The 17,986-nt window shown below is 41.4% G+C and overlaps 1 protein-coding gene across 1 annotated transcript in view; it reads right to left on the reverse strand.

Annotated features, from left to right (window-relative positions):
- Positions 1–1,328: 1,328 nt before the first annotated feature.
- Positions 1,329–17,986, reverse strand: part of LOC139747735 (craniofacial development protein 2-like) — a 197,473-nt gene continuing 180,815 nt past the window's right edge. The window contains exon 2 of the mRNA XM_071660333.1: positions 1,329–2,037. Within this exon, the coding sequence (XP_071516434.1) occupies positions 1,693–2,037 (345 nt within the window). The 3' untranslated portion in view covers positions 1,329–1,692. The remainder of the gene's footprint in view (positions 2,038–17,986) is intronic.

Below are 17,986 nucleotides of genomic sequence, written 5' to 3' on the forward strand. Positions count from 1 at the left end.
AATCTTTCCTCACTCATTCTCTCCATGTGCCCAAACCATTTCAAAACACCCTCTTCTGCTCTCTCAACCACGCTCTTTTTATTTCCACACATCTCTCTTACCCTTACGTTACTTACTCGATCAAACCACCTCACACCACACATTGTCCTCAAACATCTCATTTCCAGCACATCCATCCTCCTGCGCACAACTCTATCCATAGCCCACGCCTCGCAACCATACAACATTGTTGGAACCACTATTCCTTCAAACATACCCATTTTTGCTTTCCGGGATAATGTTCTCGACTTCCACACATTCTTCAAGGCTCCCAAAATTTTCGCCCCCTCCCCCACCCTATGATCCACTTCCGCTTCCATGGTTCCATCCGCTGACAGATCCACTCCCAGATATCTAAAACACTTCACTTCCTCCAGTTTTTCTCCATTCAAACTCACCTCCCAATTGACTTGACCCTCAACCCTACTGTACCTAATAACCTTGCTCTTATTCACATTTACTCTTAACTTTCTTCTTCCACACACTTTACCAAACTCCGTCACCAGCTTCTGCAGTTTCTCACATGAATCCGCCACCAGCGCTGTATCATCAGCGAACAACAACTGACTCACTTCCCAAGCTCTCTCATCCCCAACAGACTTCATACTTGCCCCTCTTTCCAAAACTCTTGCATTTACCTCCCTAACAACCCCATCCATAAACAAATTAAACAACCATGGAGACATCACACACCCCTGCCGCAAACCTACATTCACTGAGAACCAATCACTTTCCTCTCTTCCTACACGTACACATGCCTTACATCCTCGATAAAAACTTTTCACTGCTTCTAACAACTTGCCTCCCACACCATATATTCTTAATACCTTCCACAGAGCATCTCTATCAACTCTATCATATGCCTTCTCCAGATCCATAAATGCTACATACAAATCCATTTGCTTTTCTAAGTATTTCTCACATACATTCTTCAAAGCAAACACCTGATCCACACATCCTCTACCACTTCTGAAACCACACTGCTCTTCCCCAATCTGATGCTCTGTACATGCCTTCACCCTCTCAATCAATACCCTCCCATATAATTTACCAGGAATACTCAACAAACTTATACCTCTGTAATTTGAGCACTCACTCTTATCCCCTTTGCCTTTGTACAATGGCACTATGCACGCATTCCGCCAATCCTCAGGCACCTCACCATGAGTCATACATACATTAAATAACCTTACCAACGAGTCAACAATACAGTCACCCCCTTTTTTAACAAATTCCACTGCAATACCATCCAAACCTGCTGCCTTGCCGGCTTTCATCTTCCGCAAAGCTTTTACTACCTCTTCTCTGTTTACCAAATCATTTTCCCTAACCCTCTCACTTTGCACACCACCTCGACCCAAACACCCTATATCTGCCACTCTGTCATCAGACACATTCAACAAACCTTCAAAATACTCATTCCATCTCCTTCTCACATCACCACTACTTGTTATCACCTCCCCATTTACGCCCTTCACTGAAGTTCCCATTTGCTCCCTTGTCTTACGCACCCTATTTACCTCCTTCCAGAACATCTTTTTATTCTCCCTAAAATTTACTGATAGTCTCTCACCCCAACTCTCATTTGCCCTTTTTTTCACCTCTTGCACCTTTCTCTTGACCTCCTGTCTCTTTCTTTTATACTTCTCCCACTCAATTGCATTTTTTCCCTGCAAAAAATCGTCCAAATGCCTCTCTCTTCTCTTTCACTAATACTCTTACTTCTTCATCCCACCACTCACTACCCTTTCTAAGCAGCCCACCTCCCACTCTTCTCATGCCACAAGCATCTTTTGCGCAATCCATCACTGATTCCCTAAATACATCCCATTCCTCCCCCACTCCCCTTACTTCCATTTTTCTCACTTTTTTCCATTCTGTACACAGTCTCTCCAGATACTTCTTCACACAGGTCTCCTTCCCAAGCTCACTTACTCTCACCACCTTCTTCACCCCAACATTCACTCTTCTTTTCTGAAAACCCATACTAATCTTCACCTTAGCCTCCACAAGATAATGATCAGACATCCCTCCAGTTGCACCTCTCAGCACATTGACATCCAAAAGTCTCTCTTTCGCACGCCTGTCAATTAACACGTAATCCAATAACGCTCTCTGGCCATCTCTCCTACTTACATAAGTATACTTATGTATATCTCGCTTTTTAAACCAGGTATTCCCAATCATCAGTCCTTTTTCAGCACATAAATCTACAAGCTCTTCACCATTTCCATTTACAACACTGAACACCCCATGCATACCAATTATTCCCTCAACTGCCACATTACTCACCTTTGCATTCAAATCACCCATCACTATAACCCGGTCTCGTGCATCAAAACCGCTAACACACTCATTTAGCTGCTCCCAAAACACTTGCCTCTCATGATCTTTCTTCTCATGCCCAGGTGCATATGCACCAATAATCACCCACCTCTCTCCATCAACTTTCAATTTTACCCATATTAATCGAGAATTTACTTTCTTACATTCTATCACATACTCCCACAACTCCTGTTTCAGGAGTATTGCTACTCCTTCCCTTGCTCTTGTCCTCTCACTAACCCCTGACTTCACTCCCCAGACATTTCCAAACCACTCTTCCCCTTTACCCTTGAGCTTCGTTTCACTCAGAGCCAAAACATCCAGGTTCCTTTCCTCAAACATACTACCTATCTCTCCTTTTTTCACATCTTGGTTACATCCACACACATTTAGGCACCCCACTCTGAGCCTTCGAGGAGGATGAGCACTCCCCGCGTGACTCCTTCTTCTGTTTCCCATTTTAGAAAGTTAATCCATATATATAAATATATATATATATATATATATATATATATATATATATATATATATATTTTTTTTTTTTATACTTTGTCGCAGTCTCCCGCGTTTGCGAGGTAGCGCAAGGAAACAGACGAAAGAAATGGCCCAACCCCCCCCATACACATGTACATACACACGTCCACACACGCAAATATACATACCTACACAGCTTTCCTTGGTTTACCCCGGACGCTTCACATGCCTTGATTCAATCCACTGACAGCACGTCAACCCCTGTATACCACATCGCTCCAATTCACTCTATTCCTTGCCCTCCTTTCACCCTCCTGCATGTTCAGGCCCCGATCACACAAAATCCTTTTCACTCCATCTTTCCACCTCCAATTTGGTCTCCCTCTTCTCCTCGTTCCCTCCACCTCCGACACATATATCCTCTTGGTCAATCTTTCCTCACTCATTCTCTCCATGTGCCCAAACCATTTCAAAACACCCTCTTCTGCTCTCTCAACCACGCTCTTTTTATTTCCACACATCTCTCTTACCCTTACGTTACTTACTCGATCAAACCACCTCACACCACACATTGTCCTCAAACGTCTCATTTCCAGCACATCCATCCTCCTGCGCACAACTCTATCCATAGCCCACGCCTCGCAACCATACAACATTGTTGGAACTACTATTCCTTCAAACATACCCATTTTTGCTTTCCGGGATAATGTTCTCGACTTCCACACATTTTTCAAGGCTCCCAAAATTTTCGCCCCCTCCCCCACCCTATGATCCACTTCCGCTTCCATGGTTCCATCCGCTGACAGATCCACTCCCAGATATCTAAAACACTTCACTTCCTCCAGTTTTTCTCCATTCAAACTCACCTCCCAATTGACTTGACCCTCAACCCTACTGTACCTAATAACCTTGCTCTTATTCACATTTACTCTTAACTTTCTTCTTCCACACACTTTACCAAACTCCGTCACCAGCTTCTGCAGTTTCTCACATGAATCCGCCACCAGCGCTGTATCATCAGCGAACAACAACTGACTCACTTCCCAAGCTCTCTCATCCCCAACAGACTTCATACTTGCCCCTCTTTCCAAGACTCTTGCATTTACCTCCCTAACAACATATATATATATATATATATATATATATATATATATATATATATATATATATATATATATATATATATATATATCTCGTCACCTTGGCTATATTGGCAAGGTGATCTTTTTATAGTTGCTATATTCTTATCTTTGTATATTTTATTTTGCATATTTTATTTAAGCGATACATTATCATGATAACTATACTAATTAAGCTGACAACATATTATCATAGTGACTATTTTGTCATGGTGACTATTTCATCATGATGGTTATAATGTCATGGTGACTGTATTTTCACAGTAGCCTTTTTAATGGTGTTGATTTTGCCCTTAAGGATATATCATTATAGAAACGAAATTTTCATTTTGAATAAATTATCAGGTGACTACATTGTCATGTTATGCAATAATGTTATGGTTTCAGTAATGTCATGGTGAATGTATCATTATGGCGGCTACATTGTAATGGAAGCCATAGTGGCAGGGTGGTTACATTACAATGGAAGCCATAGTGGCAGGGTGGCTATATTTTCATGGTGGGATCATTCTTTTAGTCTTTTGTGAAGATTGCTTTATTGTCATTGTAGCTATAGTGTCATGTTGAATATATTTTCATAGTGGCAGTATTGTCATTATGAAAACATCGTCATGATGGCTATCATATCATTTTGGTTGCATTACGATGATGTATATAGCATCACCAATCATATCATTTTAGTGACATTACTATGATGTATATAATATCACCAGGCAATATTGGCACAGTAATCTTTTTTATAGTTGATATATTGTCATTTATTCAATCATGCATATTTTGTCATAAGCAATACATTATCCCGTAACTATTTTATCAAGGTAACAATATCGTCATTTTGGCTATATTGTCATTATGAGTATAATTTTATAGTAGTTATATTGCCAAGATTATTATATTTTCATGATGAATATATTGTTATGGATTCAGTACTGTTATGGTGAATGTATTATCATGGTGGCTATATTGCAATGGAACCCATAGTGGTAAGGTGACTACATTTTCATGGTGGGTATCATTTTGTCATGAAGATTAAATTGCATTTGTCACTATATTTTCATGGTGACTCTGTTGCCATGATGTGTATATTGTCATCTAATTTGTTGAATTGATTGCAATATTTTCATAGACTATGTATGGTCATTTCTATTTTCTCCTGGTGGTTGTATTGTTATCTTGATTGTATGGTCCTGGTGGCTATACTACCGTTAAGATTACATCATTATGGCAACTATGTTGACCAGGTGGCTATATTGTTATGTGACTATATTGTCTTGTTGGCTATTTGTCATTTTTGTTTTATTAAAAGAAGGTGACTGTCTTTTCATGTTGGCTATATTGTCAAGGTAGGTATATTGTCATGGTAGCTCTATCGTTGTTGTGGTTATTTTTCTTTCTGTTGGTATATTGCCATGATAGCTACACTTGCATGCTGGGATACTTGCATGGTGATATATTGTCTTTGTTGCTAAACTGCTATTGTGGATATTTTGTCATGAAAATATATTATCAAGATAGCTACATTGTCAATGTGACTATATTTTCTAGGTAGTTACAGTTTTGGTGACTATATTGGCATGGTAGCTATCTTCTTATTTCAAATATAATGCCATCATATCTAAAGTATCATGTTTGCTACATGAACTTGGTGAAAATATTGCTATATTGAATTATGTCGTAGGGGATATGTTTTGTTGTTAGCTTCATTTTTATTGTCATTATAAGATCATGATAGCAATATATTTATGGTGGGTTATTTGGTAGTGTGAGTATAACTATATAGATATCGTATCCTCCTGTCAATTATATTGTCAATGTCTTTATAATGTAATGGTGATTATCTCAACTTGGTGATCATATTATCATGATGGGTGTATGGTTATGGTAACTCTATTGTAATAGCGATTTTTCTTACCGTAATAATTTTGTCTTTCTGACTATATATTCATGGGATCTATATTGTTATGGGAGATACATTTATATGGTTCGCATATAGTTATATTGGCTATACTGTCAAGGTGACTATATTATAGTGATAAATCCTGTCTTGGTCGCTCTTTTGTCATTGAGACTATTTCGTCCTGAACGGTATATGTATTTTAAAATCAAAAAGTGAATATTTTGTCACAGTGGCTATATTGCCATAGTGAACAAAATTTCATGGTGTTTATTGTTGCTTTGACTATATTGCCATATATATCATATGATGTATATATATGATCACATCATATGATTATATTGCCATATTACCATATTCATCCCTGGGGATAGGGGAGAAAGAATACTTCCCACGCATTCCTCACGCGTCGTAGAAGGCGACTAAAGGAGACGGGAGCGGGGGGGCTGGAAACCCTCCCCTCCTTGTATTTTAACTTTCTAAAAGGGGAAACAGAAGAAGGAGTCACGCGGGGAGTGCTCATCCTCCTCAAAGGCTCAGATTGGGGTGTCTAAATGTGTGTGGATGTAACCAAGATGAGAAAAAAGGAGAGATAAGTAGTATGTTTGCGGAAAGGAACCTGGATGTTTTGGCTCTAAGTGAAACGAAGCTCAAGGGTAAAGGGGAAGAGTGGTTTGGGAATATCTTGGGAGTAGGGTCAGGGGTTAGTGAGAGGACAAGAGCAAGGGAAGGAGTAGCACTACTCCCGAAACGGGAGTTGTGGGAGTATGTGATAAAGTGTAAGAAAGTAAACTCTAGATTGATATATGTAAAACTGAAAGCTCATGGAGAGAGATGGGTGATTATTGGTGCATATGCACCTGGGCATGAGAAGAAAGATCATGAGAGGCAAGTGTTTTGGGAGCAGCTGAATGAGTTTGTTAATGGTTTTTATGCACGAGACCGGGTTATAGTGATGTGTGATTTGAATGCAAAGGGGAGTAATGTGGCAGTTGAGGGAATAATTGGTATACATGGAGTGTTCAGTGTTGTAAATGGAAATGGTGAAGAGCTTCTAGATTCATGTGCTGAAAAAGGACTGTTGATTGGGAATACCTGGTTTAAAAAGAGAGATATACATAAATGAACGTATGTAAGTAGGAGAGATGACCAGAGAGCGTTATTAGATTACGTGTTAATTGATAGGCGCGCGAAAGAGAGACTTTTGGTTTTTAATGTGCTGAGAGGTGCAACTGGAGGGATGTCTGATCATTATCTTGTGGAGGCGAAGGTGAAGATTTGTAGAGGTTTTCAGAAAAGAAGAGAGAATGTTGGAGTGAAGAGAGTAGTGAGAGCAAGTGAGCTTGGAAAGGAGCCTTGTGTGAGGAAGTACCAGGAGAGACTGAGTACATAATGGAAAAAGGTGAGAACAAAGGAGGTAAGGGTAGTTGGAGAGGAATGGGATGTATTTAGGGAAGTAGTGATGGCTTGCGCAAAAGATGCTTGTAGCATGAGGAGCGTGGGAGGAGGGCAGATTAGAAAGAGTAGTGAGTGGTGGGATGAAGAAGTAAAATTATTAGTGAAAGAGAAGAGAGAGGCGTTTGGACGATTTTTGCAGAAAAATAATGCAAATGAGTGGGAGATGTATAAAAGAAAGAGGCAGGAGGCCAAGAGAAAGGTGCAAGAGGTGAAAAAGAGGGCAAATGAGAGTTGGGTTGAGAGAGTATCATCAAATTTTAGGGAGAATAAAAAGATGTATTTGAAGGAGGTAAAAAAAGTGCGCAAGACAAGGAAACAAATAGGAACTTCAGTGAAGAGGCTAATGGGGAGGTGATAACAAGTAGTGGTGATGTGAGGAGATGCAGTGAGTATTTTGAATGTTTGTTGAATGTGTTTGATGATAGAGTGGAAGATATAGGGTATTTTGGTCGAGGTGGTGTGCAAAGTGAGACGGTAATGTCATGTTATCTGTATTGTCACGGTGGTTGTATTGTCATCGTAGCTATATAGTCATGTTGGCTATATTGTCATTAATATTACATTGTTATGGTAACTATATTGCCACGGTGGCTGTATTGTTAGGTCACTATATTGCCATGATGGCTATTTGTCATTTTTGCTATATAACAAGGAGGTGACTGTCTTTTCATGTTGGCAATATTGTCAGAATAGCTATATTGTCGAGTAGTGGGTATATATATTTCTTTTCTGGCCTTATATTATCATGATGGCAATAATAACATTTTGGCGATATAGTGTCTTAGCAGCTGAACTCTTGTTGTGGATATTTTTCAATTTGAATATTTCATCTTGGTAGTCACATAGTCAAGGTTACTATATTTTCATGGTAGCTACATTGTCATGGTGAAGACATTGGCATGGTGGCTGTATTGTTATTTTCAATATAATGCCGTCCTGGCTACATTATCTTGGTCGCTATATCAACTTGATGGCTATATTGCTATGGTTAATTTTGTCGTTCGGGTCATATTTTGCTATTATCTACAATATTGTTGTCATTATATGATCATGATGATAATATTTTCATGGCGGCTTATTTGGTATTGTAAGTGTAAGTGAATGAATATCATCTCATCATGTCACTTAAATTGTCATGGTTTTTACACTGTGATATTGTTTATGTCAACCTGCTGATTATATAATCATGATTGGTGTATGATTATGGTAACTATATTGTAATGCCGTTTTATTTCATTGTGATAATTTTGTCATGTTGACTACAATCACATGACAGCTATAAAGTTATGACTATATTATAATGATAAATCCTGTCTGAGTCACTGTTCTTTCACAGAGATTATATTGTCCTGGAGTCTATATGTTTCCTATGATCCGAAAACGACTATTCATTTACAGTATCTATATTGTCAGATGGTTATATTGCCTTTGTTAATATAAGTTGAACGTTTCTATATTTTTGCTTTGACTGTATTATCATATCATCTATATGATCATGGTAGCTTTATTGTCATAGTGAATACATTGTCGTCGTGACTATATTATCATAATGGCTAAATTGTCATAGCTAATATGTTGACATGGGGGCTATGTTTTCATGATATTTACAAAGTCATTGTAAGATTGGTATCAAAGTGACTCTAATGTGCTGGCGATTGATTTATAACGTGACATTATCGTCAGGATGGCTGTATTGTCATGGTGGCTATATTGTCGTTTGCTGTATTTTCAATTTTACGCTTTTGTGAAGATAGCTTTACTGTCAGTGTAGCTATAGTGTCATGGAGAATATATATACATAGTGGCAGTATTGTCATTATGAACATATTGTCATTTTGGCTATCTTCTTATTTTCGTTACAGTACTATCGCGTATATATCGCCACCTTGGCTATATTAGCAATGTGATATTTTTTGTAGGTGCTATATTGTCATTTTTTGATCATGCATATTTTGTCATAAGTGATACATTATCATGATAAATATAATATTCCGGTGACTATATATTGACCTTGTGACTATATTGTTATTATGACTATAATCTCATGTTGGATATCTTGCCAAGATAACTACATTGTATTATCTACTCATAAATCTCTAAGTTCTAATAACCCAAAATATCTAGAGTAGATAGGGTAGAAACTGATGGAAGCCATTTCTAACATTCTTGCATAACCTGACCTCTCGCCTTCCCAAAACATATCCATCCCAGCTTGGATATTGTACTGCTGTGGTCGTCAACTAATAAGAAAAGGAAGACATTGAATGGAGAAATTACTGAGGTGATCTCCAAAGATGATTATTGGACTGAGAAACAAATTCAAAGAGCTGATTAAACGACTTAAATCCATTCACATTTAGGGAAAAGAAGTTTAAGAGATCCTATACAGGTATATAAAGTTATTGTAATGGCATCCCTTTAAGCTTGATATTTTAACTTCCTGTGACTAGTTCCAACAATTAAAACAATATTCAGCGTTGTGATTTAAGTGACTGACTTTAGGATGCATTTGGATCTGTCAAAAATTGTATTTACCAAATACTTCAACTTTCAACTGACCCATTCTATATTTTTATTCATTTCATCTCAGTTTTATCCCCTTTCTGTTACTGTTTAATGTCAACAGTAGCCCGTCTACGTAGTTGGGGCTCTGAAGCAAAGGAAACTTTTTCTAGCCTAGGTTAGGGTAGCATCTAAACCAAACCTAAATGACCTTACCTTAGAAATATGTTCAGACAGTACCTTCTGAAAATATTTCTTAAGGTAAGGTCGTGGGGATTAGTTTAGGTGCTAACTAAACCTTGGCTAGAAAAAGTTTGCTTTAAAGCCACTAGCTGAAAGGCCTACTTTAAGTGGTGATATTGAAATTCATATTCTCCAGTGTGCCCCTCCGTCCGTTTGTTTTATGTCCATCTAAAGATGCATATGTTCAATTTTTGATGTAGATTGATTTCCTATCTTAGTTTCGTCTACGGAATTCTACATCTTCAGTTCAGCACACCATTGCGGTAATGAAGAGAAAGTCACCACATTAACAAGCCGAGTGCACGTAGCTTATCCCACCTCGTTAGAGAGAAAACTTACCTGTACTTGAATTAATGAACGGGAACAGAGAAGAAAAAAATTTGATACACATTTATTATACAACTATATAATTTATATTATATACATTATCATATTTCCTGCACTTTCCATCACAAATTTGCTGAGGTCATAACCTTGAAGTTACCATTACCTTACAACCTTAAGGATGGTGGTCTACAACACTTCTAGATTGATGGAGAAAACGAAAAGTTTCGTTTTACCATTAAGACCACAGAAATACGGTAATTCCACTTCACTACCACTAACTACTAGTTATTTTACTTGTTGATTTTCACGGCTAAGATTTTCATCCTCTGAGCGAAGCCATACAATAATCGTCCTTATCTACTCTGAGCATTGGATAGCCTCCTGATGATCAAGATTGCTGTTTTGGTTGTCCGTTTCCCTTGTTACTGGTGCGCCTCACTGCACACCTTACATGAGTGCCTTCCACAGTATTAGGGACAGCTGCTGGGCCTCACTGTAGCTACTTCTGGGACGGGACGGTTGCCAATCTTCCTCGTATTCCCTCATGACCACAGCGCCAAACCGACTTCCGCCATCAGGCCGAAACGCACAAACATTTCTGACAAAATTGAGACAACCGCTTTCGCGTCAGTTTTGACACCAAGTGAATTTATACGACAATTACGCTCAAGATGCTTGGTTTTTCGTTCATGGATTGAACAGAAGCAACCAACGATGGTTGCTACTGCCCAATCCATGAAGTCCCCCCCACCACGGAAAGGTAACCAAGCTTCGGGGGGGGATGGGTGTTTACCCTGACGCCAACGGAGAAACTCAATACAATATTTTTATTATAACTTTCCTTAATCTTGAAAAATGAATCAATCAGAGGGAAGAATAGCCCCAGTCAAATGAAGAATGTCTAACCGAATCCTTGCGCATTGTTTAGAAAGTGATTTCTTTGAGGGTTGCTTTATGGAAGGGACGGTAGCATCGGCAGACTTTTATTTTTCCTTTGATGACTAAGGAAATTATCCCCGTGAATTTATGTATTTTTTTTTCTTGGGCGGGATAATGTTTCCATTTTTTTTTTCTTTCTTGTTTTTCAACATCCCTACGTAGATATTATGTGTCATCCACTACTGGGAGAGAGCCAGACTTCCGACAGATTAACTTAATCCTTGGCGAGGCCAAACTAAAGTTGTCTTGGTGTTGGCTCCTCATTGATAACCCAAACACAAACACAAATACACCTTCAGTGTCCACTCTAGGGCCGTGTTCTCCTGCAGCACCAACAGGAAGAAAGAACTCAGGTTCCTCACCAACTGAATCTTTTGGCACGGGGAGCGTGAGTCATCTCGACACGCCTTTTAACACCCGTACGTGATGAGTGCAGTCTGTCTGTAACGTAAGACATGTCATGTGTTATTGGTCCCAGTCGGTCAAGAACGCTGGGCCTGACATGTGTTGGGGGACCAAGTCGGTCTTGAATGGTGGGCCTGACGTGTGTTGGGGGACCAAGTCTGTCTTGAATGGTAGGCCTGACAGGTCTTGAGACCTGCCATGTCTCCCTGAAGGTGGGCCTGACAAGTGGGGTGGGCTGCATTTCCTCATGGATGGTGGGTCTGGTAGGGAGTGTGGGCTGCAGTGCCACTTGAGTGGGCGAGGTCACTTGGTCAGCATCAGTGGGACGGTGAGGTTTCACTTTTGCACAGCGTCCGTTGACGGAGAGTGGTGTCACGTCGGCAAGAAGTGCCTTCTTGTAGGAGGCATAGCAGGAGTACTGGATGACGGCAATCCCGCGGTGGTTCTCGTAGGTCGTGTAGGACTGCATGTCGAAGCGAACGATGTCGCCGAACTGCTTGAAGAATTCCCAGACGTTCGACCTTGAGATTTTGTATGGAACGTTGACGACCCTGATGGTATACCTCTGCAGGACGGTTTTGAGAACCCCTTGCAACTGCTCGTTGGTGGGCACGATGACATGTATGTCGTCATCATCGCAGCCCAACTCATCTATATGTGGGAGTCGGGTCTCGTGTGGTGGACGGTCCAGCAAATCCTCCTCATCGTGGAAAGGCAGGTAGGCCTGGTCAAGGAGGGCGACCCAGAGCACCTGCTGCTGCTCGACCACCTCCACAACTGAGCTTTTTGCAAAAACTTCCATGTTGAAGATACTATGATTACGTTGTGCACTTTACGAAGTAACCTCGGTTATCCTTGTACGTCCACAAATATAGTGAGTCTATATTGATATGGAAAAATATAGTAAGGTACCCCCATGCTCTAATATCCTACATAGAAATAAAAGCATAGTCGACTTCATACAAACAAAAGCATGTCGACTTCGGCGATTTTGAATGCAGAGACCATCTAAAATATTGTAGGTGGGTTAATGGTTGTTACATGGTGACCAGGGGTACAGGTGGATGGGACAGACTGGATATAGTAAAGATGGATAGATGGGACAGACAGGGTATAGTGAATATCCATAGATGGGACAGACTGGGTATAGGTAAGATTGATAGATGGAACAGACAGGGTATGGTGAATATCCATAGATGGGAGAGACAGGGAGTAGTGAAGATGCATAGATGGGACTAACAGGGTGCAGTGAAAATTCGTAGATGGGACAGACAGGATATAGTGAAGATCCATAGATGGGGCAGACAGGGTACAGTGAATATCCATAGATGGGACAGACTGGGTACAGTGAAGATTGATAGATGGGACAGACAGGGTATAGTGAATATCCATAGATGGGACAGACTGGGTATAGGTAAGATTGATAGATGGAACAGACAGGGTATGGTGAATATCCATAGATGGGAGAGACAGGGAGTAGAGAAGATGCATAGATGGGACTAACAGGGTGCAGTGAAAATTCGTAGATGGGACAGACAGGATATAGTGAAGATCCATAGATGGGGCAGACAGGGTATAGTGAAGATGTGTAGATGGGACACAATTATAATGAATTGATTGATGGGACAGACAGGGTATAGTGAAGATCGATAGATGGAAATGTTGGCACAATCAAACAATGGGCAGGTGGTCCTGAGTAGCAGTTCTCTGTTACTTGCAAGCCAGAACTTAATGATGGTGAGAGATAATGGTGTCACCCTCTGTAGTGAACATGATGGTGAGAGATAATGGTGTCTCCCTCTGTAGTGAACATGATGGTGAGAGATAATGGTGTCTCTCTCTGTAGTGAACATAACGGTGAGAGATAATGGTGTCTCTCTGTGTAGTGAACATGATGGTGAGATATAATGGTTTCTCTCTCTGTAGTGAACATGATGGTGAGAGATAATGGTGTCTCTCTCTGTAGTGAGCATGATGGTGAGAGAAAATGGTGTCTCCCTCTGTAGTGAACATGACGGTGAGAGATAATGGTGTCTCTCTCTGTAGTGAACATGATGTTAAGAGATAATGGTGTCTCTCTCTGTAGTGAACATGACGGTGAGAGATAATGGTGTCTCGCTCTGTAGTGAACATGATGGTGAGAGATAATGGTGTCTCTCTGTAGTGAACATGACGGTGAGAGATAATGGTGTCTGTGATTCGGTACTTAGAACTCACATGAGATTAATCAGATATATGATTATGAGCAGAAAAAGATGTTATCTATGTGTGATATGTAAGAGGAGGAAAACTACTCCCACACATCACATTTTACACACATTTCCACAAGACAAAGAAAGGTAAGGGGTATTGTTGTGATGGAATTGGTAAGACATTCATAAATATAAACGTAGGTTATGAATCTACTGTTCTTGTGGTACTACAAGCATTGAACCTTGATCTTGTAGTACAACAGGCATTGAACCTTGTTCTTGTAGTACTACAAGCATTGAACCTTGTTCTTGTAGTACTACAGGCATTGAACCTTGTTCTTGTAGTACTACAGGCATTGAACCTTGTTCTTGTAGTACTACAGGCATTGAACCTTGTTCTTGTAGTACTACAGGCATTGAACCTTGTTCTTGTAGTACTACAGGCATTGAACCTTGTTCTTGTAGTACTACAGGCATTGAACCTTGTTCTTGTAGTACTACAGGCATTGAACCTTGTTCTTGTAGTACTACAGGCATTGAACCTTGTTCTTGTAGTACTACAGGCATTGAACCTTGTTCTTGTAGTACTACAGGCATTGAACCTTGTTCTTGTAGTACTACAGGCATTGAACCTTGTTCTTGAAATGTTTGCTTGGGATTCATTGATATGAATATTTTCATGCTTGTGTAAATTGTGATTGTGAATAAACTTGTATATACATCATCTATACTGAAGGTGTGAGACTGACATTGGCTATCATTCTGTCATGTATGAATTATTAGACATATGTAACATATTATATCATACTTCTGATTCAACATAATGTGTGAGTGTTACTGGAGAGCTTTTTGTAAATGATAACTGCAAGAAGTCAAGCATGGACATTGCTTTTCTACATAGCGTCTGCATTCTATTTTCTTAATGCACTGCAGGATGCACAGAATTCTTGCAATGGTGTTTATCTAAGCTTTGCATTTCTTTAATGTTACAATGTTGCTGGTTTCCAGGATTTTTGTAAATATCTTAACTTTCTCCTGCTTGGCTTCTATGAATTTTGTAAATATATTTTTCTGTTGCCTGATTTCGATGATTTTTGTAACTATATCAATTTTCTTTTGCTTTGTTCTCAACCTGTATTTGGTTATTTTATAATTCATTTGTTATACAATATTGTTATGTGTACTGTGATCGTTTGCAATCTGAGAAAACGTTTATTATTTATGCGTAATCATCGTACGTGAGTAACTGAAATTTAGCGCGTTGGTGTAAGTGGCGCTGGTGGAGGGACAGAGAGGCCCGCCATTTTTGAACAAGAGGTGGGCCGTTGACCGAGGGCTAGAGAATAAACAACAAATAAGCAGGATTGTGATGGTGATAGTGGATGGTGACGTGGTGTGCAGGTAAGTGAGGATAGTTTGGAAAATGTGTGGACCGTAATAGTTAATTGGAGTATATCGAAAATGGCAGGGATCTTGTGCGAGTTGTGGTACTGAGTAAAGGCTGGTGTGGAGGCGCCTCCTTAATTTCGTGGTTGTTGGAGTGTTTGGCTGGTGGGTGCCGGAAACCTGGTCCTATTACTGAATACGTGCAGCCACGGACAGTAAAACTCACCAAGTCGTCCATGGTGTGGAGAGTTTGGTGCCAGACCTGGTTTAGGTATCCTAAGGCCACTTGACATTCTCCTGCGAGATGCTGGTATTGTAAGCTACAAGTGCAGCACTATTGATGGTGAGGATAATGCCAACTACAACTCAGGAGTGGAGTGTGAGTACCACCAGCTGGTTGATGATGAGGATAGTGCCAACTACAACTCAGGAGTGGAGTGTGAGTACCACCAGCTGGTTGATGGTGAGGATAGTGCCAACTACAACTCAGGAGTGGAGTGTGAGTACCACCAGCTGGTTGATGATGAGGATAGTGCCAACTACAACTCAGGAGTGGAGTGTGAGTACCACCAGCTGGTTGATGGTGAGGATAGTGCAAACTACAACTCAGGAGTGGAGTGTGAGTACCACCAGCTGGTTGATGGTGAGGATAGTGCCAACTACAACTCAGGAGTGGAGTGTGAGTACCACCAGCTGGTTGATGGTGAGGATAGTGCAAACTACAACTCAGGAGTGGAGTGTGAGTACCACCAGCTGGTTGATGGTGAGGATAGTGCCAATTACAACTCAGAAGTGGATTGCATGTGGTGTGAGTGAGTAGTGGAGTACATGTGGTGTGAGTGAGGAGTGGAGTGCATGTGGTGTGAGTGAGGAGTGGAGTACATGTGGTGTGAGTGAGGAGTGGAGTACATGTGGTGTGAGTGAGGAGTGGAGTACATGTGGTGTGAGTGAGGAGTGGAGTACATGTGGTGTGAGTAAGGAGTGGAGTGCATGTGGTGTGAGAGAGGAGTGGAGTACATGTGGTGTGAGTGAGGAGTAGAGGGCATGTGGTGTGAGTGAGGAGTGGAGTGCATGTGGTGTGAGTGAGGAGTGGAGTGCATGTAGTATGAGTGAGGAGTAGAGTGCCTGTGGTGTGAGTGAGGAGTGGAGTGCATGTGGTGTGAGTGAGGAGTGGAGTGCATGTAGTATGAGTGAGGAGTAGAGTGCCTGTGGTGTGAGTAAGGAGTGGAGTGGATGTGGTGTGAGTGAGGAGTGGAGTGCATGTGGCGTGAGTGAGGAGTGGAGTGCATGTGGCGTGAGTGAGGAGTGGAGTGCATGTGGTGTGAGTGAGGAGTGGAGTGCATGTGGTGTGAGTGAGGAGTAGAGTGCATGTGGTGTGAGTGAGGAGTGGAGTGTATGTGGTGTGAGTGAGGAGTGGAGTGTATGTGGTGTGAGTGAGGAGTGGAGTACATGTAGTGTGAGTGAGGAGTGGAGTGTTTGTGGTGTGAGTGAGGAGTGGAGTACATGTGGTGTGAGTGAGGAGTGGAGTGTATGTGGTGTGAGTAAGGAGTGGAGTACATGTGGTGTGAGTAAGAGTGGAGTGTATGTGGTGTGAGTGAGCAGTGAGTATATGTGGTGTGAATGAGGAGTGGAGTGTATGTGGTGTGAGTGAGCAGTGGAGTACATGTGGTGTAAGGAGTGGAGTGCATGTGGTGTGATTGAGGAGTGGAGTACATGTGGTGTGGTGAGGAGTGGAGTACATGTGGTGTGAGTGAGGAGTGGAGTACATGTGGTGTGAGTGAGGAGTAGAGTGCATGTGGTGTGAGCGAGGAGTAGAGTACATGTGGTGTGAGTGAGGAGTGGAGTGTATGTGGTGTGAGTGAGGAGTGGAGTACATGTGGTGTGAGTGAGGAGTGGAGTACATGTGGTGTGAGTGAGGAGTGGAGTACATGTGGTGTGAGTGAGGAGTGGAGTGTATGTGGTGTGAGTGAGGAGTGGAGTACATGTGGTGTGAGTGAGGAATGGAGTGCATGTGGTGTGAGTGAGGAATGGAGTGTATGTGGTGTGAGTGAGGAGTGGAGTGTATGTGGTGTGAGTGAGGAATGGAGTGTATGTGGTGTGAGTGAGGAGTGGAGTGTATGTGGTGTGAGTGAGGAATGGCGTGTATGTGGTGTGAGTGAGGAGTGGAGTTCATGTGGTGTGAGTGAGGAATGGAGTGCATGTGGTGTGAGTGAGGAATGGAGTGTATGTGGTGTGAGTGAGGAGTGGAGTGTATGTGGTGTGAGTGAGGAATGGAGTGTATGTGGTGTGAGTGAGGAGTGGAGTACATGTGGTGTGAGTGAGGAGTGGAGTGTATGTGGTGTCAGTGAGGAGTGGAGTGTATGTGGTGTCAGTGAGGAGTGGGGTACATGTGGTGTGAGTGAGGAATGGAGTGCATGTGGTGTGAGTGAGGAATGGAGTGCATGTGGTGTGAGTGAGGAATGGAGTGTATGTGGTGTGAGTGAGGAGTGGAGTGTATGTGGTGTGAGTGAGGAGTGGAGTGTATGTGGTGTGAGTGAGGAGTGGAGTACATGTGGTGTGAGTGAGGAGTGGAGTGTATGTGGTGTGAGTGAGGAGTGGAGTACATGTGGTGTGAGTGAGGAATGGAGTACATGTGGTGTGAGTGAGGAGTGGAGTGTATGTGG

The sequence above is a fragment of the Panulirus ornatus genome, chromosome 70, assembly GCF_036320965.1.
Source record: "Panulirus ornatus isolate Po-2019 chromosome 70, ASM3632096v1, whole genome shotgun sequence".
NCBI lineage: Eukaryota > Metazoa > Arthropoda > Malacostraca > Decapoda > Palinuridae > Panulirus > Panulirus ornatus.